At 40.3% G+C, this 27,912-nt stretch overlaps 2 protein-coding genes across 4 annotated transcripts in view; both read right to left on the bottom strand.

The window, feature by feature from the left end:
• Nucleotides 1–3,732, bottom strand: part of LOC127529410 (neuritin-like) — a 40,217-nt gene extending 36,485 nt beyond the window's left edge. The window contains exon 1 of one of the 3 annotated variants that reach the window (XR_007936093.1): nt 3,096–3,725. Coding sequence is in view for 1 of the 3 variants with exons in the window: in XM_051932852.1 (XP_051788812.1) it covers nt 3,096–3,150 (55 nt within the window). In the remaining 2 variants the exon portion in view is untranslated. Of the gene's footprint in view, nt 1–3,095 lie in introns of all 3 variants that reach the window. The other 2 variants (XR_007936092.1, XM_051932852.1) reach the window with 2 other exon arrangements.
• A 6,174-nt stretch (nt 3,733–9,906) lies between these two features.
• Nucleotides 9,907–27,912, bottom strand: part of LOC114659319 (translocon-associated protein subunit alpha-like) — a 30,291-nt gene continuing 12,285 nt past the window's right edge. Inside the window, exons 6-9 of the mRNA XM_028811747.2 lie at nt 27,805–27,881; nt 22,778–22,856; nt 18,622–18,715; nt 9,907–10,371 (exon numbers count right to left, since the gene is read on the bottom strand). Of these exons, the coding sequence (XP_028667580.2) occupies nt 10,307–10,371; nt 18,622–18,715; nt 22,778–22,856; nt 27,805–27,881 (315 nt within the window). The 3' untranslated portion in view covers nt 9,907–10,306. The remainder of the gene's footprint in view (nt 10,372–18,621; nt 18,716–22,777; nt 22,857–27,804; nt 27,882–27,912) is intronic.

The following is a 27,912-nucleotide window of genomic DNA, read 5'->3' as shown; positions in this document are numbered from 1 at the left end:
TCGTTTTTAATTAAATGGAAATAAGCGCGCGAGGTAAAAAGCAACCGGGATCGGGGATAAGGAACTGTTCGCTTATTGAAACATTTGCAGTAAATGTAAAATAAAGGTCATCGTCCTCTTTTACTTCACACACCCCCCCCCCCCCCCCCCCCCCCCCCGAAACATATTATAAAAGTTATATTTACAGTCTGTGTTTAGTTTTAAATCAAAGGATTTTTTTTTTACAATTTTAAGAAGTTTAGTTATTATTTACACAATGCCGCCCATTGCAGAGGACACTCACTCACACAAAAAATATAGAACAGTACATCTCCGCAATAAGGAAGGATTGGCGTGCAATTTAATTCAATTCGCTTAGAATAAATAGCGTGGTAATAAAGTAAATAACCATTCCTGTGGTCATGCAGATCTTGAAAATCGCCCATTTTAAGTCAAGCTCTAGTTTGTCCATATATATATATATATGAGGCACGTCGTCGTTGTTCATCGGCGCCTTCATGAAATTGTTAAACCAATCAAAGTATGGCAGAGGAATGCATCCTACCAGCCATTCCTAACCCCAAATGCCCCGGTCCGCCCGTTTTCTGCGATTTTTTTTTTTTGGTTGAATCGGGACATATTGCTAAGGACTCATTCGTTATCTTCTTAATATTGTATGATTGAGATTATTCGCATGCCTTCTGGAATGCACTGTAAATTCAAACAACCTGAACGTTGTTTTATTTATCTATAAATATTCCAAATAATTTTTCTTTCACTGTCTCAGTGGGTTATGCCAGGTATAAGCTCCAGCTGACTCTCTAATGCTGACACAAGACGCTCGTTTGGACACCCCCATATCTTACACATGGAAGCAATGCGAAAAATCATCCTAAGACCCCCAGGCAGAAATCTTTAACTAATTAATTAATTAATGTTATATATAACGGTCATTCGAGAACATGTGACCAAAAAAAATCACAACGAAAGTGAAAAATAAATATAATTTCACACAATCGTATAGTATAAAAAGAAACTATAACATAATATGAGGGAAGCACCTCCTCCAAATCACTTGGACAGATGGCTCATACAAGAGACGGATCACGGAGACCTTCTGCCTATAAAGACGGTGCAACACTCTCTCCTGAGAAAGACACACACACTCACTCCAGTGTCTCGGTCGTCAAAGCATCGGTCTGCTTTACATCACTGGCTGGATTTAATTGAAATGAAACTTGTCTATAATTTAATTTCAATAAAACTGAAGGGACAAAACACTCTATATACAAATTCTTATGGCAGCAGGAATTAATTTATTATAGGGATTATTATTAAAATATCTGACTCTTTAAAACGTTTAAGGAATTAATCTTGCTGACATTAGACAATGTTAAGAGACTTCCCACCTCAAAGACACTGCTAAAACGTCCCGAGGTGATTATAATTTGTCACAATTGATAATAATTTGATTAGTAGCAGTAGCAATAATAGTATAGCAGACTTCTACTTCATCATTCAGACAACTATTCCAATAATTATACTGTTTTCAAAGACTAAAGGAATAAGATAAGCTGAAATATCAGCCTCTAGAATGAAGTGCAAAGATCAGAATGTGCCTGTTTTCGAAGATGAACAAATTAATCCTAATGCTTCACAAATTCTAAACATTAGTATAAAAATAGCAGAATAGTAACTTTGCGCTCATAAGGTTTGCAGTGTCAGCAAATGACAACACTCGACGGTCTTGTTAACTCTGACCGACATTTGCTCCGTCATTGTTACCATTCACGGTCTATATGTGGGACTCTTAGAAGAGCTCTGTACTACAGTAAACCAAACAAATGGAAATACCTGGAAATACAAATCGACATAAAATAAATTTCAAAGGGCACTGTTAGAGCTCTAAAAATTTGTGTTCCTGTTAATTATCTTGCCAATAAAAACATTATTCATGTTACTAGTCGTTATTATGAGCTATTCACAGGATCCGATGTCATTTAGGTTCTGACAATTCTAATATATATAACTCCAAACAAAAACAACATGATTATTATTATTATTAAATAAGCAATAATCATCCAAGTGCGTCAGAGAAAATTAAAAAACGGTATTTATAAAACAACTGTTTAAAAATAAATACCTGTACATTCTCAAATCTTGCCCCATAGGATTCTCAACATCACATACCAAAGCTCCGAGATGTCATGTGGAAATGAAAACTGTATCACTCTGTCCATTCGCAAGAATAATTGGAAGTTGTATTTCATCATTTATTAAAATTAATTTAGCAAAGGAAAGGCATTAAGTGTACCAAACTAATCAGTACCAATAACTACCTCAAAAGTGCTTTTTGTGGAAAATGATAAATTCTTATTATCCATGATTTTATCCTAAGTGTTGACTTTTCTTTAAAGTGTATTTTATTTCGCCAGCTCTTGTGGCTGAGGCTGAATATTCAGTTGTTTTTAACATGCTGTTTGTTTGTTTTTAACATACTGTTTTCTCAGAAAATATAGATTCACCTTGTTATTATGCTCCCTATATTGTCAAAATCAGCTTTCCTAACTCGATACAATCGCCTCTATTCCAAAGAATAATTATAACAATTTAAAAAATTCTTCTAAAAAATGACAGCTACTTGTTACAGACGCCGCTTTACAGATGACATTTCTCTGCTACCTCGAGGAGGGCAACTCGATACCAAATAACGCGAACTGAATTGGGACCGACTTTCTGCAGACTGCAGGCCCTTGCTCGCAACCTCTAAAAGGAAGAGTCTGAAAGCGGGTTAAATAAAAAATAAAACACGATCTAGGGAGCCCGCTGTCTGAATATCCGCTGTGTCTATACCCTAATTGCACGAATTGCATTCCATGTTGGCTGCGTGTTTTACTATATTTATGAAAAACAGCTCATGTACTTCTAGTGTGCGTTCAGAGAGTTATTACAAAAACGAAAAACGTCGCCTTACATTTAATCTTCTAACGGAATCATAAACATGTCATCTAATTGTCGGTTTTACATCGAAGAGCGACACAAAGACAGCGAAGGCACAGCGACTGCCTTCTTAAGTGTCCAGAAGCAAACGAAGTGCCAAGTGAAAAGACACTCACCCCAGGTGAGGACGAGCGCACTTCCCGGAGCTTTGCCGGCTGCCGTCTCTCCCATAGCCCCGTCTGCTCAGGTTCTGCCGGCGCTGTGGGACTCCATCGCAGGTGAGCGCCTGGTGCGCACTCCCGTTCGGAATGGGAGGCGCACCCCCTCCTCTCCAGCGTCTCTCGCCTTGCGCGTTCGAAAGTTTGCACCGTCCCTGATGGTTTAAAGCAGAACGAGCTCCAGAAGCACCTCTTCAGCGGTTATGTGGCATCGGCAACTGGCTTCATTTTGTGTCGAGGTGTGCAAGTCTTACCAACCGCTATGTTACTGTGCAGCCCACGAAAAGGAAACTTAAAGCGACGTGGAGTAGCACATACTCTGTGCAGATGCGCTATGGTCAGTCTTGCTTAGTGTTTATCTAATAATTTATTATATATTTTTGTGGTCATCTGATGCAACAATTACTAATTTTAAGCACATGTTAAGTAGGTTAACTTATGTCATTGCCTCCGTATGAAAAATGCGTTTTGGGCATTTGAAGTCAGGCCCTTCTACTTTCTGTCCTCTATATCTCGCCATCACTGTTTTAATAATTTATTCCATCTTCCTGCCAGAACAAATCCTGCTGGGAGTTATGAAGCGCTTCACAACTGAATCAGCCGCCACTTAATCCATAAGGGGGTGGAGCATGCGCGCACGCGTGTGTGTTTGTGGGGGGGTGGGGAGTTGTATGGACTTTGGGGTCGGATTTGTAATTCTCTACATAACACAAACCACTTAATTTTGGCAGAACTTGCATATCACTCTCACAGTGCCATGGCCGGTTCCACAGATAAAAAATATTAATAAAAGAATCTGGCGTCCTCTGTTTAATTAGTTTAATGTTCGAATATCCATTCATTTTTCATACCTGCTTAGTCCATTTCAGGGCCTCAGACAGTCAGAGTCTTTTCCAGCAGTCCTGGTAGCAAAGCTTTAGCCAGTCCCGGAGGGGCCACCACTGTGTCACAGGACACACTTTCATATATTCCCACTATCACTCAAACTAGTACAGTTTAGAGTCATCAACTAATTAATGTATACATTTTAAAAATATGTATATTGCAGATGTTTAATTAGCTTTTGATTATTACTTCTGAGGAATGTTCCCTATTTATTGGTTTATTTTATACTCTCCCTGAATGTAAAAATACACTTTCTGTATAGTGCAGAGAACAATGGTGTGGAGCAGGTGCCTAATAATGCCAGGCCGATGTACATTATGTGTTTTGTCTAAATGATTGGTTTAGATAGATTTGGCACATATAATAAATGAAGCAGACTGCTTTGGGGCGGATTTAATTATTATTGAGTTCCATGGAGGTGACATAGTTCTCAGGCCCTAGTTTGTGGCCAGTTAACACCATTTCAATGTTCTGTTTTACACTTTGCACATTCTTATTCCTCCATATCAAGTGAGGTGGTGTAAGAGTAATGGGATCTGTCAGTGAAAAAATAGTGACTGACAGGGTTAAAAAAAGAGCTGGCAAGGCCCTGCTGATAATCAGATGGAGAAAATGTGAATGACCTTATCCACGTTACTTTTACTAGCATCACTGAATCAGACACATGGTGGCTTACCTTATTGGCTTTTTACAGATTGTTTGGATCCGGAGATAAGAGCAGGTATAAAGGAAGTGAAGTGACAAGTCTTCTGGAGCAGGCTGCCCAAATCTATTGTTTGCGTGCCTTTGGCCCTGGGTCCTCAAATACACTGGCCACAGGCATTCACTTCAAGAAATTCCTAGTTTTAATCAAGCTTGGATATTAATTAGTCACTGCTAATAACCTGTTCCTTGACTGTCTCTGTACTTAAAAGCTTAACCCAGTCTATCCTCCTAAGATTTTGATGTATCTGCACAATATTTGCCTTACCAAACTTAAACTTAACAGTTTTAGTCTTTGCAACCACACTCTTCCAAAACACAGAGAACTATATTATATTACGGTCACTTGATGCTAGTGGTCCAATGACCTCTACATCCTCAATTCTATCTTGATAATTACAAAATGCTAAACTTAGACAGGCTTCACCCTGTGTTGGTGCTTTCACAAACAGTCACTGATTACTTCTAAAATCTCCTGTTCTTGTGCCCGCTATTTGCAAGGTTAACCCAGTCAATATTCGAGTAGTTAAAGTCCCTCATGACTGTAATATTGCCCTTTAAACTTGCCTTTTTTAATTTAAAAAAGATATCCATTGAAATTATTGTCTGCAATGACCGTCTATAACACACTCCTAAAATCAGGCCTCTTTCCCTAATGCTTTCCAGACTAAGCCACATGTCCTGACTAAGATGGGGCTCATTGTCCAACTGAAGAGGACTAGCATTTAAATTTTGTTCACCATAAACAGCAACTCCACTTCCTTTTCTGTTCTGTCTATCCTTCCTAACAATTGCGTTATACTCATCCCCATCTTTGTTATTTAGCCAGGTTTCTGTTATTGCTATAATATCATAATTACAGGATGCTCCGCTACATACAACTGTAACTCATTTTATTTTTGATACTTCTAGCATTAAGGCAAGCTATGTTTAACGTGTTACTCATTTTACTTTTGCATTTAAATTTTGGGTTACAATTTACATTACTATGCATTTTTATTTTTGCAGTATTGTTTGTTCCTTCATGTACAGTTCTAAACCTGGCCTGTCCTAAACTCCCTGTCCCCCACACCCTAGTTTAAACAATACTTGACTAACCTACTCATACTCCTCTCCAACACATTGGGACCCCTCCTCTGGTTTAGATGTAACCAGTTGCAGCAGAACAGGTCCCATCAGTTCCAAAAGGAGTCCCAATGCCCCGTAAGCCTACACTGTTCTACCCTACACCAAGATTTGAACCACTCGTTAAGCCTTCTAATCTCCTCAATCTTATTTGTACTGGCACATGGTACAGGCAGAACTTCAGAGAAGACTACCTTGTCAGTTCTGCTCCACAGCCTGGCACCTTACTCTTTAAATTTGGATCACAGAACTAACAGACAACCTTTATATATGTCATTTGTCTCAACATGGACAATGACAAATGGATCCACCCCCACTCTGGCCAAGAGCCTATCAACCCTTCCAAGGAGGTCTGCCACCTGTGCACCCAAAAGGCAACACACCTTGCAAGACTCTCTGTCCCTGGAGCAAACCTGTGCTTCAATCCTCCCAATGACTGAATCTCCAACTATCACTATCTCTTTGGGAACAGATTTTGAGGTGCCCAGTTGGGACTCCTCATGTCTGCCTACCACCTAAGAATCTTCAAAGACACCATCCAGCTCTGCAAGGACCTCAAAATGGTTTGACACTTCAAATTCTGGGGTCGATGACCCTGGCCAATGTGCACCCTTTACCTTGAGCCGTGTAACCGTGACCCACATATCTTTGCCTGTCTGATCTGGAATCTCCTCCCACGTCATCTTAAAGGTGCACACTATCTGTCTAAAGGACACCTGGGCCAGGTCCATCAATTGGCAACTACAACGCAGATCAGCCAACTCCATCTCTAGTTCAGTTACCCTGAGTGCGAGATGCTGTATCAGCTGGTATCTCCTGCAGATGTAGCCTCATAGAATAGTGGCTCCTCCAAGCTATCCCCTAAAATGTCCAACATACAACAGCACTTGCATTACACTGGCCTCATTGCCAGTGGTGGGCTCTTCACCTAATCTGGAGAAGTGAATAACGTAAAGTATTTGGTGCTGCACACTTGCTTTTTACCTTTGGACGAAGTGCTGCAGTCTAAGGTTTAGGAACTGTCCAGGCGCCCCCTTGTATTGTTTCTCTTTCTATTGTTCTGGCGTCCCAGCTAGCCAAGGGTCCCAGACGTCCATTACAACAGTCAGTCAGTCATTTTCTGAAGTGCTTATTACAAAACAGGGTTGCAGGGATCCTGGAGCCTATACCAGCTGTTGTGGAAAAAACATTCCTCTGTTTTCAAAGAAGTCATTCAAGGAGACCAGATGAAAAGGCAAAATAATTTTTTATTTGCACATAGATATGCACAAATGTTTCATTTCATAGAATGAGCACTCAATAAAACAATTCATCTGCTTTCATTCTTTTCTGTTACATTATCTCATCTAATACATCAATAGGGGTGATCTGCAGACTCTCCTATTGATTTTAGCTCCGCTTCAAAGAAGGGGTGTTTGGGTTTTCCCATTAGTTTATTCCCGCTTTCTAGAGGGGTGTTTGTTACTCATCTACTTCATTTTAACTTTAGCAACTATCTTGTTGGCTCCTCTAACTTAAGGCAAAAGCCTCATCTGCCGAGGCCTAAAACAACATTTTATTAATCTTTTAGTTACATTCAACTCTTATCCTTATGTTTAATAATTAATTGTTAAAATTTCATATAAGTATATACTTGTATTAAATTGTAAAATTATATCATGTATTGATTAAAAATATTGATTAAAATTATATACAGCAGGGGTTTCCAACTCTGGTCCTGTTGGGCTACAGTGGCTGCAGGTTTTCATTCTAACTCTTTTCCTAATTAGTGACCAGTTCTCACTGCTAATTAACTTCTTTTCCCTTCATTTCAATAGCCTTGTTTTTAAGGATTCAGTCCTCTGAATTGATTTGTTTCTTCATTAAATGGTAGCCAAACAGAAATGAGATGTGAAACGAGCCAACAGATGACCAGCTAAATTGGGATGTGAAATTCCAGCCAATTTCACTCCAACCAGTTTCTTAATGAGAAGCCAATTCTTGCTGTTAATTAAAGCTCTTATTGAATATCATGACTTGTTGCTGCTCTCATTATGCCACAGCAGACTGTTGATTTTCTGTTTTTTCTAAGACCACCGTCAAGATGTTTTGGTGACCTGAGCTGACCAACATGAGCGAGACCTTCACCTTTCTTTATTTTCAGGTTAGCTGGTCGTGTGGTGGCTTGTTTTGTGTCTCATTACAAGGATGCTCATTAAGGAAAAAGAAACAACTAAGGGGTCTGAGTCACGTCAATTAAAACTAAAGTAAAACAAGTTAATCAGCAGCGAAAATGGTTCACTAATTAAGAAGATGGTTAGAATGAAAACCTGCAGCCACTGCAGCCCAGCAGGACCGGAGTTGTACAACCTTGATATACAGCTAGCATAGGGCACAAGGCAGGAGCAAACCTTGGACAGGGTTAGTCAATCGCAGGTAGATATTGAACTTTGAATGTAAATATAACAAGCATTTTTGGAGACAGTGATTGCAGATACTGAAGAATTGGTGTACAGTTATGTTGTTAAATTCCACATTGAAAGTAAAAGTTAAGAATGCAATGTAATTAATGGTTTAATTCCATTTCAAATCTATTAATGTGAACACTGATCCTCAGAATTAAGTTAAAATTAGAGTACAGAGTAGTAACTTTTGTGACAATTTCAACAGCCTGGCAATATACTGCAAAGACAGAAGAAGCAAATGAATAAACTAGCTTTGTAACAGTCTGCAATTAAAAAAACAACATTAATTTAAGTTTTTCTAAACTGGCAAAAGCAGATTTTAATAAATGTGGTAACTAAATATTAAATCCATTTTAAAAATAAACCTTAAATATTCAAGTTCAGGCCATTAAGAGTCAATGGTATTGCCTTGCTATTTCAAGACTTGTCTATCACTGAAAGAACTTCCTCTCCTCTGAATTTACAGTATATACAAGTAGTTGGTGAAGTTCGGTACCCATAGTGCAGTCTGAGGTTTCTGGAGCACACACCTCAATGAACAGCTTCTTTCTGATGACGACACCCTAGACTGGCACCTATGTTGTTGTCTAACAGACTGTCCAGCTGTGCAAGTAGCAGTTCTTCCACAGCCTTACCTCATTAAAGCAGTTAAATAAAAACACTGAAGAGTAATTTGGATTTTTTGATACATAGATCTATGTATTTATAATTAATACACATTTAAATTTCCACTTAAATTTAATTTTACTTTAACAATTAAATAAAATCAACAAATAAATTGGGTGGCACAGTGATTAATATTGACTGTTTTGAAATTTGAATGTTCTTTGTGGTCTTTCAAAAAAATGATCTTGTGAACAGCTGGGATGCACTCTCAAACCAGAATATTCATTTGAATTGAAAACTCACATTCCCAATAATTCACCGGTCAATCGTGCCCAGTATCAGCTCATTCATTGGCTATCATAGTGCTTCACATCAAATCAACATGGCAGAGAGGTGAAAAATTAGGAAACAAGGTCAAGCGAAAACATATCCAAAGTGGTTCAACAAGCAGAAGGTCAATTTAACAGTACAGTTTCACAAACTACTGTTGAAAAACCTGGAAATGAGGCATTGTGGCTTAATGATAAATGACTGGAGGTAGAGGTAGGTCTTCAATTCAAAAGTTTGATATGGCTCTCCAGCCATTCACAAAAAGGATTTTTCAGAAGTGGTTTATTTAATATTTTAGGAAACATGCATGTGCTTGAGGCATTGTGAGGATATGTCTGGATATCTGGATTAGACAACATTAGTAAACAGATTTTATTTCATGAACATTTTGATATATTTCTTGTTTGTTCAGCATTAGTCCCCATAGAAGTCTATTGTGTCAGGAACAATGTTACTTCTTTTCTCCATTAAAAATGTTTATCATCTATTACTACAAACACTGGTCATTTTTAGGAGGAGTATTCCTTTAATAACTGTTTGTTTCAAGATGATGAATCAGCAAGAACTTCTTAGAGCCTAGTCAAATGTGGCTGCTCCAACTTGCGTCCTTCATGTCAACATAGACCAACCATAGATCATAATAGCCTTATTAAAAATAAAGAAGCTGGTTCTCTAGGTTATAGAGAAATAACTTTATTTAAAACTACAAGCTTGACAAAGACAAAATAGGTCAACATGAAGGTGTTCCCATTTCTCTTCAGAAAACATGACTAGACATTAGTTGCTGGTCTCCTTCAGTGAAATTTAACATAACGCATGAAGGAACGCCAAGTACTGGCCTCTAAATCATAAAATGCCATCTGCCATTTTTATGACAAGCACCACAGATCCACAGATCATAAAGGCACCAAATTTCACTTACAGTGCCTTGGTACCCACAGGTTTGCTCTTCTGTGGCATTCTTCATCCTCCCCAATAGGGTGTATTTCACTTTAGGAGCAGAATTAATCAGTTTGTCAGTGATTAAGGTTTGAAGAGTGTCTGCCCTTTCATGGTAAGCCATGCTCTGAATAGCTTCTACTGGTCAACGCCAGCTGCTCGCTTGGTGCGCTTCCTTGGTGAGGCCTTTGGCGAGGACTTACCTGAAAAGAGACAGGCATTAAAAGAGTAGGACAAAGTGGGTAGGCTAGGCTTTTGTGGCACCCCAGGCCTATCAAGAAAGCAGATAGACAGGCAGGCATCCAGATGTACAAAACCTCCATTTGCATTCCAAACTAAGTGACTGAACTCCAGCTTTTACAACAGGATAGGCCTGGACTTCATCTAATAACAAAGGTGTAAATCAGAAGTGACATCTCCCCAGATTCCCCTCTGCAGACTTCTTGAGCTAGAAGGCATGAAATGGACTCAAGCAAGAACAAAGAACTATAATTCAAGGAATGATCATTAAATGGACAGAAGAACTTGCCTATTAAAAGACAGATTTTGTGACTGAAGAGACTTTAGTCCAATCAGGAGAAAGTTCAGCCTTCCTTTAAAACCACATTCACCCCATCTCTTAAAGTAAGTGAGAAGTTGTCTGGAGAAAAGAGACAAGAGAATGGCATGTTGAGAGAAATTCAGGGATTCTTCTGGGCACCTTCCCTGGGATTCTCTAAGAGAAAGGAAACACTCCAAAATAACCTTCTAAAAAATTCTTTCCAACTAAAAGCTATGGGATGGCATGGTGGTGCAGTGGTAGCGCTGCTGCCTCGCAGTAAGGAGACCTGGGTTCACTTCCCGGGTCCTCCCTGCATGGAGTTTGCATGTTCTCCCCATGTCTGCGTGGGTTTCCTTCCGGGTGCTCCGGTTTCCTCCCACAGTCCAAAGACATGCAGGTTAGGTGCATTGGCGATCCTAAATTGTCCCTAGTGTGTGTGTGTGTGTGTGTGTGTGCCTTGTGGTGGGCTGGCTCCCTGCCCGGGATTTGTTCCTGCCTTGCGCCCTGTGCTTGCTGGGATTGGCTCCAGCAGACCCCCGTGACCCTGTGTTAGCATATAGCGGGTTGGACAATGACTGTATGACTAACTAAAAGCTGTGGGCCGAAGCTCACAAACATTTCTTTTTGTGAGTGCGAGAACTAAGATCCAGTCTGCGAAGCTAAGCACTGAGCCCTGTCTGCTTAGGAGCAGCCATTAATTCAAGAAGGGAACTTCAGCACCTAAACTCTTGAGCCAGAGTGATTAATGCTTTTTCCCTATGACGTGGCAAAAGATAGCAGAAGGCAAGCTGAGGAAGCAGCAGCACAGCACTGAGGATCATGCAGCAAAGAGAAAGAGTCCACTCCAATGTATGAAGAATCTTCCACTTGAACTTAAAGCAACAACAAAGTAACGACTTCACACAACATTGGACATCATCAATAAAGACTTGGTATCATAAAACTATTTATTTGTACCATGATAAAGTACAACTCTAAATACCAGTAAACAGCCATCCTATACAGTATGTTATGTCCACTGACAGACTGAGGAGATCATTCATACACCACACTATGTGACTCTTCAATACCACCCGGGGGGGTAAACGTTAACATTATTCAAAGTTATTGTCTGTCTGTATACCTGCATTGTTATCACTCTTTAATTTAATATTTTCTTTATTAGTATGCTGCTGCTGGAGTATGTGAATTTCCCCTTGGGATTAATAAAGTATCTATCTATCTGTGTTTTACTGTCTAGTGTTTATGTTTAGTCTTATATGTCAATAAATATATATATATATATATGTACTCTCTATATATAAAATCCTAACCCTAAAAGTGCAACAATTTTCTGCAACAATGTTATGTGACTTTTTTTGTCATGCTTTAAATCAGGCTTATTTTAAAACCTACATATATATGTTTGGTATCATTCTTTTCAGAATTTATCGAACTTTAATGTGATGTTAGATTTTCAGATTCTTATTCCATTTTTAAATTATAAATTAAAAAATATCAAGAACTCAGGTCACCGGGAGACGAGACTTTGTGCCAAAAGATTTAACCACGCCCGGGTCCAGAAATAAAAGACAAAGAGTAGGACAGCTGTTGTACAGTCTTTTAAATGTTCGAAGCACCTACGAGCCAGCAGCTGATCAAACAAAAAAGGAGGTAAAACAAAACTGTATTTGCTTCCAATTGTATCAATGTTTAAGTGGGGGTTTTGGAGCAGCGACCACGTCTCCTTGGGGTGCGTTCAGCCCCCCTTTTCACAACACGAACGGCAGAGACGCGAACACCCTAGTATATATAATATTATGTATGATAACTACATATATATATATATATATTCAGGCTGTGCATTGGTGACAGTTTCAAAATATGTCACATTATGGACGTGTAGTGAATCTGCACCAGTACAGCATTAGACACTAGACATCCCTTTGCTACTCTATTTATGTTGATGTTTTACACATAATAGCATTTTTTTCAATTCCAATGTTTTCGGCTTTTTTTTCCAGGGATGAACATAAGGCTAAGGAGGTTAAGGTTGTGGTAATATATATATATTAAAATTTATAATTATAAAATATAAAATATAAATACATTAAAATGTACCTGGCAGTTATATGGGAATAATGGATTTTTTTCTTTTTAATAATATTTTCATCTTGATTTTCATTCTAGATGTTCTAATTGTTTAATTAATCCATTATTTACTAATTAGTGAGTCTGATGCTAAAGTAGTTGCAGCCTTTCAGTGTTGTTTGCCAGCTTGTCTGCTCTGCTCATTTTCAATTGTCATTAATAAAATACAACGAAGGGGAAAACTGCATAGAGAAAGGGCAAAATATAATGAAATCAACAAAAGAGAGTCTATAGCAAAAGCAGAACTATTTCTAAATGTCTTATAAATGTAAAAATCATGCTGCTGTGCTTTTCTGAATGTAGAATAAAAGACAAGTAATACCGGCTTATTAAATGAGATCAGTGCTATCAGGTGTTGTCACTGATTAGGAATCTGGTTGGAACAAAAACCTGCAGCCACAGGTAAACACTGATGTAAAGTAATATTAATTCTTTAGCAGTAAATACAATTATGTGGTGAGTACAGAATCTACATATGAGGTTTTGAATTAATTAACTGAATAACCAATTGTCACTAATCCATAACTTTTTATTTAATAATACTAGGGGGCTTCACCCCCTTCTCACTTCATTTGCCAACCCCCCTGCCTGCGCTTGCGTATGTGGATTTTACTTTCACCAAACAACAAAACTTTTTTTTCTTGCAGATAGGCCTCTTCATTGGGAAGAAACACTACTTTTTCCTGATGGCAACATGAATTAGACAATCTACAAGTCTCCGACTTAAAGTTTAAAGCCAAACAATATCTACATACTTCAATCATATCTCCTATGTCCATATATTTGATCTCTTTTTCGCTTTTCCCTTTTCGTCAATATCGCATTGAATTTTGACTCCATGTTTGGACTTACATAGTGACAATGCAATGTATAACTGCCCGTGAGTGAATATCGTTTCTTTCTCTCTACACGAACTGTGGCTGACAATAGCATTCACACAAATGAGAAATGATTGAACCATGTGCATGGTGTGGTGCCTGGTGGGCATCCATGCCCGGCCGGGACGCCCAGGAGGAGTGGAGGAGGGCTTGTGCCTCCTCCAGGACACGAGGGGGTGTCCTCCCTGGTGGCTTTGGGGACCACGGGTACGGAGCTTGGAAGCTCAACCCTGTAGGGGCCCGTGGTCACTGCCAGGGGGGCGCCCCAATGCCTTGGGAGTGTTGGCCCTCAGTACTTCCGCCACACCGGGAAGTAATGGGGGGAAGAGACTTGAGGGCACCCGGTGGACTTCCGGCTTCACCTTGGGAGCTTCCGCCACACAGGGAGCCCATCCGCCACACAGGGAGCCCATCCAGGGCACATAAAAGGGGCCGCCTCCCTCCAGTCAGGAGCGAGAGTCGGGAGGAAGAAGACGAAGCGTGTTGGAGAGGAGTGGAGGCAGACCAAAAGACATTTAAGGCATTGTGTTGTGGCCAGGACTGAAAGGGGTGATTGGTGTTTCGGCACTGGGTTTTGTGCACTACTAACTGTAAATAAACATGTGTTGGGTGAAAATATAATGTCTACCTGTCTGTGTCCGGGCTGTACCCCACAATGGCATCCCAGATGGGACTCTCTGCCTGGTTCAAGGCAGGGACCCCAAAAAAATAATTTTGTGGACAGTCCGGAGCAGCAGGTTAGCCCACACACGCGTCGCGGGAGTGACGCATGCACAACCCCATGAGAGCGATTCATCTCGCGGCCCGCCACTGGTCCACTGAACGGCCAGAGTCTCCTGGTGCGGGGAGAAGAACACGGACATTGCCGGAGTGCAGCAGGCTCCAGCAGGCACATTGTCGCCGAAGACGTCCGGTTCGGCAGTGCGGTGAGGACGGCGACACAGGAAGGCGAGTCCCAGGAGGTGAGTACCCTGCCCAATGGCGATAGGCCCCGTAGGGGCGAGTTTACCTTTTGTGCTACAGGCAGGGACTACCTGGGACTGCGTCAGTGGCAACCGTATGCCGTGCCTCAGGCTGTCGACGGCCCGAGGCGGCAGTAGGCAGTGCCACGAGGAAGGAGTCGCTGCAGCTCGATAAGCAGCAGCTGCTGGAATCCAGGGAGGCACGTCACCGCATCAGGAGACGAGGAAACAGAGCCAAAATGGCCGCGGACCGGAAGCCGCTCCCAGAGACTGGCTCGGGATTGGGCGGTGTGTCTGACGTGTCCGCCGATGATTGGATGGAGGCGGGCACAAGGAATGTCAATCCCAGGCTGAGAAAGGACCCGACGGGGCCGGTTGGAAGGACCCCCAGAGAGCAGCCGGCGGATTTGCCTGAGAAAAAGGTAAGGCAACCGCCGACTGACAATCTATCTTTGCTCGCGGCACTGCAGGAGTTGGAGGAATGCCTCCAGCCCGCGGCGTCGCTATTCCAGGTATTACGCGTCCTCCGAGGGCGATTGAAGGAGCTGGAGATGAAGGCGACCGCAACCCTGACGTCGCTGCGACAGTGGGCAGATCGGCGCGGCGCTAGAGGCTTCAGCCGGAGGGACGCGGCGGGGACGGTAAGTAAGGCCATCCCCGTACAAAGAAAGGGAGATCCTACCGATGGGGACCGTGATGTCAGTGATCGGGACCATGTCGGTAGGTCTCCGACAGCGGATGCTGCGGTGCAGGCTGCTCGCGTGGTGAGGGGGGAGTAACAGCGAGAGGGCAGGGCGGACAGGGGCTGACAAGTGCCCTGGGTCCTAGCGCCCGACTCCCTGAGCCCGCGGCAGTCTCCTGTCGCTCTGCATGGACGCAGACGGGAATGAGGCTGAGCGTTTGTCATGCCCAGACTGAAACCATCAGGGCGTCCAAGAGGGAAAGGAGGGATCGAGGGCTGAGTGCCGATTCCTCCAACAGGAAAGGATGTGCTGCTGGGTGCGCACGTCCAGTGAAGGGCCACTCCCCAGAGCCAGTGGAATGGAGAGAAAAGCAGGCGGGTCCCGTCAGCTAGAGGGGCACGCAACCCGCGGAGAAGGTTCCGAACAGGCAAGTTCCGGGGGTCCTGGTAAAGGAGGGGAGCGCTGCCAGTGCGTGGCACAGAGGGACACCTGAGGAGGGTGTCCAGGCAGTGTCTCTGCCCCTGTGTTTCTATCTGTTGCAGGATGGGGCCCAGGACAAGCAGTAGGACCTTCTTCGTGGGAAGCTGTCTCTCATCAGATGGACCGTCTGGCCGGACGACACTTCGCTGGTGATGGGGCAGCCTCTCAACCAGCGGAGGCTGCGAAGGCACGAGCGGCACTGAACAGCGGGGCGAGGAGATCTTGGAGGGGGTGCCGAAGAAGAGAGTTCCAGGGTGCCAGATTGGACCCTGGACAGAGAGTAGGACCCACTTCGGGGTTGAGCCGCCCTAACAGGGTGTGTCGCTCAGACCAACGGGTCTTCGCTGGCGATGGGGCACTGTGGTGCCCGGCGGGCATCCATGCCCGGCCGGGACACCCAGGAGGAGTGGAGGAGGGCTTGTGCCTCCTCCAGGACACGAGGAGGCGTCCTCCCTGGTGGCTTTGGGGACCACGGGTATGGAGCTTGGAAGCTCAACCCTGTAGGGGCCCGTGGTCACCGCCAGGGGGCGCCCCAATGCCTTGGGAGTGTTGGCCCTCAGTACTTCCGCCACACCGGGAAGTACTGGGGGGAAGAGACTTGAGGGCACCCGGTGGACTTCCGACTTCACCTTGGGAGCTTCCGCCACACAGGGGTGTGGCTACGGAGGCCCTGAGGATGCACCTGGAGCCCATCCGGGGCACATAAAAGGGGCCGTCTCTCTCCAGTCAGGAGCGAGAGTCGGGAGGAAGAAGACGAAGCGTGTTGGAGAGGAGTGGAGGCGGACCAAAAGACATTTAAGGCATTGTGTTGTTGCCAGGACTGAAAGGGGTGATTGGTGTTTCGGCACTGGGTTTTGTGCACTACTAACTGTAAATAAACGTGTGTTGGGTGAAAATATGATGTCTACCTGTCTGTGTCCGGGCTGTACCCCACAATGGTTGTAAATGTTTTAGATGTGGGTGCAACTTTTCCAAATCTCTTTGCATAAGGTCTTGTCTCACGGGGCTTGAAATTTTCTCTCGTGGGATTTCACTTTCACCAAATAACAAATCTTTTAATTCTCACGGATACGCCTCTTTATTGGGAAGGAACACTACTTTTCCCTGATGACAACATGAATTAGACGATCTACAAGTCTCTGACTTAAAGTTTAAATCTGAACAATATATTCAATCTCTTTTCGCTTTTCCGTTATTTCACCAAGTAATAATTTCCGTTTGTTTGCGCTAATGCGATCTTTACTATCATTTCTTTGAGACTTTCGGATTTTCGTCCTTCCATTATCGCTTATCTGCTCCGCATGTGTATCGCGCCAACGTTTTTGAATTCTTTACGACGTTCTACTTTGTTATTTACTCTTTGTCTTTTATTTCTGGCCCCGGGTGTGGTTAAATCTCTTGGCACAAAGTCTCATCTTGCGGGAGGTGAAAGTGTCTCTCTGAGAAAGTCTCATCTCTCTTCCCAAGATTTTTTATTATAATAGAGAGAGAGAGATCAAATTTCATTTTTTTAGGTTTAAGAATCATTTGCATGTCAGTATCATATTGCACATCTTAAATGTACTTAGTGCTTATCATACTCTCTCAGTGCCATGATAAACACTTAAAAAAGATAGCATGAAAAAACTCTCATAAGAACAATCATTAAGTAGTTATGATTATATGGTATCAAATGTTTTATAGGAGATAAAGATTAAAATACATATCAAACAATTTTAAATAGTAAATATTTTTATACATTATAAGGTTGTATGTATTAATCTTGTGCTCAGTAAATAAACCAAGACAAATATGTGTTTCATTTTTTGAAAAAGAATTATTTTTGTTAGAATCAATATCTGTTGAATGGAAGATTTAGTAAGTATGGTTTATTCTGGGAGCAAATACGTTTTGCTAAATGCCATTCCTGGCATCAATATGATTACATAGCTTTCCTAAAACATGTATTACTAGCAGTGACCAAGCATGTGATGATCCTCTACGTACATGAAAATGCAAAGCAGGTTAAACATGCCAAAAGAAAAAGGGTGGATAAAAAAATGGAACTACTGTATACAAAGTAACCAGGCAAGAAATAAACCACTGCTCCCACTCTGGGTCTGCCAAAACAGGTCATCCACCCCTGTCTACCCAGGTCAGGTTTGTGTACCATATTTCAACATCATTGAATTTTTTTTCCAAACACTCCTTAACACATTCTGAGCATATGACTTGAAATACCTTCAAGGGTCTGAGTCAGATCTGTAAAGTCTATAAAGCAACTGCTGGTCCCCAAATTCTCCATACCCTTGAGCCATCTATAGTCTTTAAAGGGTCAAGTCTCCTAGGTAGCTTCAAAGCTGCTTCCTTTCAAAATTCATCTACTCGTACTACTTCCTCTTGGAGATAGCCAGAAACAAATGATCTTCTGCTAATCATTTAAAAAGGCCTGGAATTGTATATATAACGCCCTCCTTCCAACATTCTGTAAACTCAGTCTCACCACATGTAAAGAGTGAAGCATCCCCAACATTTGCTAAGACGCATAATATTCAGTATCCCAAGGGAAACTTGCAGGTTTCCTTTCTGGTTACAATTCTGGTTTTCCATGTACTGCCGCCCTTGCCTAATGCTTTTCAGGAGACTCAATACTTTAAAGATTCAATTACATTGGGAGGGGCCTTTGTTCTACTGGAATGTTAAAATGTTAATTTACATTGCCAGTGCCAGTGAAGGCAACATATAATACAATTTAAAAAAAACAAAAAATTAAAACAGAGCAAAACAAAAAATGTCTTACTGAAGATGCTGAGTGCCTCCTGAGGGATCCAGCTGATATCAACATCATTCATTATCCTGGTACCAGTCTCAACCTTTACTGCAGGCCTCTTCTTCTGTAAAACAGAACATAAAAGCAATACTGAATTATGTGCATGATTAGCCATAGGGTTTAAGTTCAAGTTTAACATTAACAAATGAGAATAACATGGAAATATGAAATTGTATACAAGTTGCAGGAACCCCAAATCTCTTATTCATCCAGTCAAAAAATTACTAATTAAATTTACCAATTTGAATTCAACTCCAAGAAAGTTGTGAGAGTTTCAGTGTGACTACATGGTACAAGACAGAAGATCTGAAAGGTTAATCACAACTGCTGAACAAATACTTTCTGTACTATATTTTATTCTTCTCTCAACAGCACATTGTCATTGTTTCTTAAGGACAATCATACTCAGCCTGTAGCAAAGACCAGCCATTGTGGGAAGTCATCACATTCATACAGACACACACACACTATGTACATACATACGTCTTTATAACACCTCACTGTGACTTTGATAGCTTTTTTTCTTTCTTTTTAGTTTTTTCTCATTTTAGTTATCCTGATGTGTCTGATAGATTATTACAAAAAAACAGCCCCCCTAATGCTTATTTATTTGTTTATAGAGCTTCTGCAAAAGCCAAATACCTTACCCCACCCTGTGCCATTTATCTGTATGCCTATTTAAACATACACACACCCCTATAAATTTCCCCATATACACATATATTACATACAGTAGTATGCACATACAGACAAAGAGCTAACAGGAAATACGTAAGTAAAAAAAAAAAATGCTTTACAATCATTTAATAATTTTCTTTATTTATTGTGAAGAAAAAAATCAAAATCCCTTGTAATGATTTCATTAGTTATGCTTTTTGTCCATTGTATGTAAAGACATGATTAGAATCCTTAAAAACCAGATAAGAAAAAAAAATTGAAATTCATAAAAAAATTGTGCAAATCAAACACAGTGAACCAGCTAAAGTCAGCCGCACTTCCAACTTGATCAATATGATGCCATATCCCCTACTTTCTTAATTGGTAAATTGTAATGTCAAAAATCTTTTATCAAAACATTCCCACCACTAACTATGATAAGGCATATTTTTAATGTCATAAATGCTTGTACTTCAGCTTTCCATATGAATTTGCCTCCCTTCTACCTTTCATCCTTGTATCCACCAAGCTCAGATATTTAGGAGCTGATATCTCTTCTTCACTAATGGATATAGCTTTCCACAATATATTGTCACATGCTGGTGCCTCCATTCTAATTTCTTATTGAATTGTAACAGAGATTTTTTTTAAGTAATCTACCTTCATTTATGACAGGCACAGTTCTGGAGTGTCGCTTTCCGATTTAGAAATCAACCACTGGGCGTTCACTGTGCGCTCAGTCAGGTCCTGGCTTTGCCCCAACTTTCAACCTCCTTCATGGCTCCTCACAGAGTTCAATTTGGCCTTCCTATTATCTGTGCAAAGCTTGTTATCAGTCTATTTAAAAGCAAACTCACTTCTCACTTCTTACCAACATGCACTATTCTGTCTTGCTACTTTAGCATCTAAATTACTCTTTCCCTCTCAATGAAACACCCCAGAGCTTGTCACTTTTAACATCTGGCATTCCATATTTTTTACTTTAATTTCCCTAGAAATGTCCTCATGACAAATCAATCATGCTTAAATTATATCCAATGAGAATTGGTCTGTCTCGAGTCAGTCAATTAAAGCCTGGTTGGCTGGGGCCCATGGGTACTTTTGTCCCTTTGCTCTTATTCAGGGGACATGATGGCTGTTGTGTTACACTATTTACTTGGGATTATTGTGTAGACATTTTATTTTAATAAAAATTGATCACAAATAACTTTCCATATGAAATATTCCATAATTATCATTATTTTTTGACAGAAAAAGTTTGGACAATCCACTTGTAGCAATTCACTTTTCTTTGTTCACATTTCTTATTACTGTTCCTTGTTTCATTCTTTAATATCTGGAAAAAGGACTAGAAAAGGTTAGACAATTGCTCCAGTACATTAAATTTAAGTACAGTATTTTAAAAACCCCGCTTTCATTTTCGATGCCCTGTCTTCAAACTTATGTCTGTTTTTTTTCTTCTTCCACACTCATCTCATTGTAATAGCTCTGTTTATGAGGTTTCCCTCATAACCAAAATCTCAACAAGACCAAATAAACAAACAATAGGAAACCATTCAGTCTACTACAAGATGGCATTTCTCAACTACAGTAATCCCTCCTCCATCGCGGGGGTTGCGTTCCAGACCCCCAACCTCAAAAGGTGAAAATCGGCGAAGTAGAAACCATATGTTTATATGGTCATTTTTATATTGTCATGCCTGGGTCACAGATTATTTGCACAGAAACACAGGAGGTTGTAGAGAGACAGGAACGTTATTCAAACACTGCAAACAAACATTTGTCTCTTTTTCAAAAGTTTAAACTGTGCTCCATGACAAGACAGAGATGACAGTTCCGTCTCACAATTAAAAGAATGCAAACATATTTTCCTCTTCAAAGGAGTGCGCGTCAGAGAGAGAGAGAAAAAGGCAAACAGTCAAAAATCAATAGGGCTGTTTGGCTTTTAAGTATGCGAAGCACCGCCGGACAAAGTACTGTAGCTGCAAGGAAGGGAGCAAGCATTTTTCAGCATTTTTTTAGAGGAGCGTCCGTATCCTCTAGGCCAGTATGCGAACAGCCCCTCTGCTCACACCCCCCTCTGTCAGAGCGAGAGAGAGAGAGGAAAGTAAACAATCAAAAATCAATACGTGCTGTTTGATCTTTTAAGTATGCGAAGCACCATGCGGGAAGCATATCGCTTGCAAAGCAGCCACATGTAAGCCCAGCAAAGAAGGGAGCAATGTGAAGGTAATCTTTCAGCGTTTTTTGAGGAGCGGCTGTGTCCTCTAGGGGTGCGAACAGCCCCCGTGCTCACAATATATTTGAGGAGTTTTATTTAATACATAATACGCGCTGTGGTTGGGTAGCTTCTCAGCCATCTCCCAATAGCGTCCCTTGTATGAAATCAACTGAACAAACCAACTGATGAAGCTTGAACCAGAAATTAAAAGACCCATTGTCCGCAGAAATCCACAAACCAGCAAAAAATCCGCGATATATATTTAAATATGCTTACATATAAAATGCGCGATAGAGTGAAGCCGCGAAAGTCGAAGCGCGATATAGCGAGGTATTACTGTATCTGTATATTTCAACTTGGTCTTTTTCCAATGAACAAATGTTTGCCTAGACCATATATTTGTATTATTATTTCATATAATTATCCATTTCTTGTATGCTTTTTTGACTGTATAGTCTAGTAGCACATTAACGCAACTTTATCCTCATTATGCTAACACTTGCATGTTGACTCTTCATCTATTACTCTGATGCTATGTTGATCACCATCGTAGGTCTTCCTACGGTATATCTATGTTAAACGTTTTCCTTTTCTCTTTCTTAAAAACCCCTGACATACAGTAAACCATTTTCACCATTTCCTCCTACGTCTGCTCCATTTACATTTAGACGTTGCATTGTATTTCTTGTCTAAAATTCATTATATTTTCTATTAGCTATCAGTTATTCCCACTGATCTGATCTAATCTAATTCTTGTGTACTTTTAATGCTAGTGTGATCAGTCCATTGGGAATTTGTTTAAAATATAAAAAAAATCTGAATGATACTTCCAGCAACATTGGCCTCTATGTGCCAGTGGGACCAATCCTTGTAGTGCCCAGAAGGGATATCTCTATCGATGGTTTCTGTACAGATGTAGCAGAAAATGACAGGAAACAACCTCCATTACTCTCCTCATTATTACAACCATAGCAAAAAAAGCAAAAGTAATATAACTTGCAATACAATTATAGTTCATAAAATAGCAGTAGATATTCTGTTCAGTAGAAGATGATCCAAAGGACCAAACAGTTGTTAATTTGTAAAATTCTTGCAAGAAGTATAATGAAATTCGTCAATATAATTGGATTATGAATAAAAGTACAGACTGTTCCCCATAGCACAGATGATACTGCTATATAAATTAATTTTCAAAATGAAAAAAAGGCACTTCAGACATAATTGTTTGCCAAAGGTATAACAACTTACTATTTGTGACTGGAGGGCATGGTATAATCCAAACATGATCAATGCCATAAGTCCAGCAAGGAACATGTACATAAAAATCCTAGATGGAGAAAGAGAAAGGCACAGCGTGTAAGGTTACTGAATGCTAAGTACAGACCTGAAATTAGATTTGTTTGTGTTTGCATTTTAATTTAGGTGCACTGTGACACTAAACTCTTATTTGCATTAGTCAGAAAAGAAACTGCAGGAACTGGATAAAACCCTAAAGGCTTCTTCCTACTATTTTAAAACTATAAATACAACATGATCAAGAACAGGTAGAGAAAATAGAAATGAACATGCGTAAGTAAGTATTGCTGCGGTGGGCTGGTGCCCTGCCCGGGGTTTGTTTCCTGCCCTGTGCCCTGTGTTGGCTGGGATTGGCTCCAGCAGACCCCCGTGACCCTGTACTTGGGATTTAGCGGGTTGGATAATGGATGGATGGAAGTAAGTTTTGGTCAGAAGAAAAATGAAAGAAATAGCTTTGCTCAAGTCTTACAAACTCCAAAAAACTTATTAACATTGTACAGTATATCCCATGTAATATTCAATATATTTAGGTGACCTGTGTATTGTTTTGAACTTAAATACATGACCTGGTTAGGAAATATTTTTTCATATTTAATATATATTTCTTCTTATTATGTTATACTGCTTGTATTTCATTTTCACTATATAATCTTGCTTTTTTGTTTTCACGACTATGCTGTATGAGTCTTTGAGCATGTATTTTTTGGGCTTTGCCATGAGAAATTACTAAAAAAAGGGGTTGAAGCTCCTAGTTCAAGTCAAAGTCAAAGTCAAAGTGAACTTTATTGTAATCTCAGCCATATACAAGTATACAGATAGACGAAATTGCGAAGCTCAGGGTCCACAGTGTAACAACATGACATGCAAATAATAAACTAAAAATAGAATTAAAATTTAAATTTAAAATTAAAACACAAACAAGACAAGACATTGTGCAAAGACAAGACAAAGAAGTAGCAGCAATATTGATGTGTAAAATATGTAATATAATAAATCAATAATAGATATAGATAATACAGAAATTATCAGTGTATGATAATAGTTGTTTAAGACATGTGTAAACAATGACAGGTCAGAATGTTTCACAGCAGAAGGATAACAAGAGTGTCAAAATACTTAAAGGTCAGTATGAGATTTTCAGTTCTTTTCTACATGCACATTCATCTTTGCAGCAAAGTGGCTCGCATGTATAAAAGTTCTGTTTTTAGAGGTGGTTGAGGCCGTGTGGAAGGTCCCAGGGGGCAGCCTGGTGTTAAGGAGTCTAACAGCTTGGGGGTAAAAACTCTCCTGCAGCCTGGCAGATCTGTCTTTGATGCTGCAGTATCTTCTCTTGGATGGCAGAAGTGTGAAAAGTCCATGTGAGGGGTGTAAGGGGTCCTGCACAATGCTGCAGGCCTGCGTTTGTAAAATATGTCCTGTAGTGAAGGGAGAGGCACCCCAATAATGTTCTCTGCTGTCTTCACTATCCTTTGCAGGCGCTTGCAGTCGGATATGTTGCAGTTGCCATACCAGACCGTGATGCAGCTGGTCAGAACACTCTCAATGGTGCCTCTGTAGAACATGGTGAGGATGGAAGGGGGAAGACTTGCTCGCTTCAGTTGCCTCAGGAAGTGTAGTCTCTGCTGGGCTTTCTTGATTAGTGATGAGGTGTTATGTGTACACGTAAGTTCCTCAGTTATGTGCACACTGAGGAACTTGGTACTCCTAACAGTCTCCACATCTAAACCATTGATGCTGAGTGGGATGTGGGCAGGACGTGATTTTCTGAAGTCCACGATTATCTCTTTTATCTTGTTGAGATAGATTGTTGTCTTCACACCATGCAGACAGCCGTTCCACCTCATCTCTGTATGCTGTTTTATTATCCCTGCTTATCAGTCCCAGCACCGTTGTATCATCCGCAAACTTGATGATGTGGTTGGTGTTGTGTGTGGCTGTGCAGTCGTGAGTCAGCAGGGTGAACAGCAGTGGACTAAGCATGCAGCCCTGCGGTGCTCCAGTGCTCAGTGTGATGATGCTGGAAGTGTTGCAGCCCATCCGAACTTACTGGGACCTCTCTGTCAAGAAGTCCAGGATCCAGTTGCAGAGGGTTGTGTTCAGGCCCAACCTGCTCAGTTTTACAACCAGCTTTTGAGGGATGATTGTGTTGAAGGCGGAGCTAAAGTCTATGAATAGCATCCTGACATATGTGTCTTTTTTATCCAGATGTGTCAGGGAGAGGTGAAGGGTAGAGCATATGGCATCCTCAGTTGACCTGTATGAGCGGTATGCAAACTGAAGAGGGTCAAGGGAGGCAGGGAGATTAGTCTTTATGTGTGACATGACTAACCTTTCGAAGCACTTCATTATGATTGGCGTAAGTGCAACTGGTCGATAGTCATTCAGGCATGATGACTTCTTCGGCACTGGTATGATCGTGGTTGACTAGTTAATAATGACTGGTTTATTGAACCAAAAAAAAAGCTATTACTAATTCAGAGAAGTACTAAAGTAGTAGAAAACACTCTGGAAACACAACAATAACCTCACAACATGATAATATCTCTCAGCCTACAAGATGGAAATTATATCAATCACATTTTCCCTGCAAAACACTTCTTTGAAAACGCTGGAAAAAATGCTTGAAAAACATTCGAAAAAATACATGAAAAGTAGCTGAGAAATGCCCCAAAAAGCCTTAAAGAATATTAGCAAAAATACATTAAAAAGCTTGAAAAATGTTAAACAAACACTGGAAATGTACAACATTCAAGTATGAATGAGCCCATATTGTTTTGCTACCATTTTGGCTTAGAGACAGTACTGTAAGTGAAACTTCCATTCCACCATGCACTTTTCTGTTATATAGTATTTCGAGGAGACCCAATAAAGCTCTAAGGATCAAGGCCAAGTTTTTCTTTCTAACTATAGGAAGTAGGCCAGAAGAGTAAGTTAGTGCTGTTGTTTCTAATTTAACATTGCCTGTGTAGAAATTACATGGGTTTTCCACCAACATCCCTAAAGATTCTTCAGAAGAGCTCTTCAAAGCAGTTTTAAAATAAATCTGCTGGCCCTTTTTTAAATCTTTTCTGGTACCAATTATATTATTTATTAAATAGCATTGTACTAATTGTAATATGATGTTTAACACTATAATAGCCTGAAGCCTATGAAAAAACTCGTAATCCCAGCCCACCTTAAATCCCTTCACACCTCTCCATCAGCGTCTTTTGTTTTGTAAATGCATCGATCAGCAGAAGCAGCAAGCAGCCTGCTGTCCCATCCACACCTTGACGGAGCTCAGCTTGCAGGCAAAAAAGTTCTCCCAGCTCAAGCCAAGGGCCTTATCTGTGTATAAAATCTGGAGTTGTATAGAGGAAAATAATACAGTATATCCTTATTTGGAATACACGCATTTCATGTGTGTTCCATTTCTACAAAAATCTGGGTAAGTGATGGATGAAAGAAAATGCGAGAAATGCTGAACACATACCTAAAACAGAAACTTGTTCCATGTTATACTAATAATAACGTGAAGTGCATAATGTGTGAAGACTTTAGTCCAAATATCAAATAAACATGTGCACTTTTATTCAAGAATATAACCAAAGGAAAAAAAAAAAACAGTTGATTTACATGTGGCTGTCAATGAGTTAAAAACTCAAGTTCAAATGTCAATCGACAGGGAATTTACACGTATTTTTGAATGGTGCAGCGGTAAGAAGTGCTGCCTTATAACCCAAAGGTCCCGGGTTTGAGACCAGGCGGTCCGCGTTTTGAGTAGTGAGCAGCTATTATTATTTCTACAATATAATAAAAACATACATTTGATTTGAGTCTGTAACACCCGGTGTAAATTTTGGCTACTTGTAAAAGTTAGTGCTTGTTTTTTTATTATTCAGTTTTATTCTCTCAGTGACTTTCATGTGGTACAACAAACTTGCTTCTTCTTCTTTGAGTTGATGACATTTATCTCCATTCTTTTCACAAGAGCAACGCTGTGGCTGATGACTGCTCAGAATTATTTGTTGTGTTGTTGACGATGTATGCGTCCAAAAAGAAGAAGCCTTTGATTTCAGTCTGTAACAGCTGGTGTAAAATTTGGGCGCATACACTGTCAGCATGGCGCTGTCAGATCTAAACTATAGTATGGCGAATTGCTCGCATACTGAAGTGACTTTAGCTGCATGTGGAAGTTTCATTTTACTTATGGCACCAAGCAGGGTTGCGTTGTGGTGCAGCAGTCTATTAGCTGGTGAAAGTGCTGTGAAGAAGCTGTCTGTTGCTATGGTCCTGCCTTTGTTCATTCTGATAGCAGTCACGAGACATTGTATCTTTGATTGCTGGTACAACAATATATAAATATATACTGTATATATATATATATATATATATATATATATATATATATATATATATATATATATATATATATATATATATATATATATATATATATAAACATATAAATATAAGTATTTATATATATTATATATAAATAAAATAGAAAAAAAACACAACCTTTAATGTATTACAATTACCTCTGGTATAGATTAATAGTGCGATCAGTTTCTGTATTTTAAATTAGCAGTACACTGTACACCTTGTTCCCAACCACTGTATAGAGAGGGCACTTGTGATTCAGTGTCCATGTATTTTTTAACTCCCTTTTTATTCTTGTTGCACTTTATTCCTTGATGATATCTCTAGGTGGAGGGTTTGGTGCTGTGCGGTGGGCGTTTCATTGCTCTGAAAATACTGTATTTTGCTGTTAACTGAAATTTTTTTTTGTAACTTTCACATAACTAATAAAAATTTGATTGCATAAGGAGATTGCTAAAATATAAAGTACAACATAAATAAAATGTATTATTATTATTATTATAAAACACTACATTAAAAATAAAGAGTAAATGGGAATAGAAGAAAGCTCCCAGACCCAAAAACAGACCATCATGCCAAATCAATATTGGAAGTTAACGATATTTGAGAACACTTACGTTTCTCCATCCAGTCCTTCTTCTATCTCTGAGATGGTGACTGTTTGATTGTACACCGTGTTCTGAAATGCTTTACCCTGTTAACAATATGGGGTATTAGAGAAACCT

This window comes from Erpetoichthys calabaricus, chromosome 10 (genome assembly GCF_900747795.2).
Source record: "Erpetoichthys calabaricus chromosome 10, fErpCal1.3, whole genome shotgun sequence".
NCBI lineage: Eukaryota > Metazoa > Chordata > Cladistia > Polypteriformes > Polypteridae > Erpetoichthys > Erpetoichthys calabaricus.
Note: the sequence above shows the minus strand (reverse complement) of the source record. Positions and strands in the feature narration are given on the sequence as shown.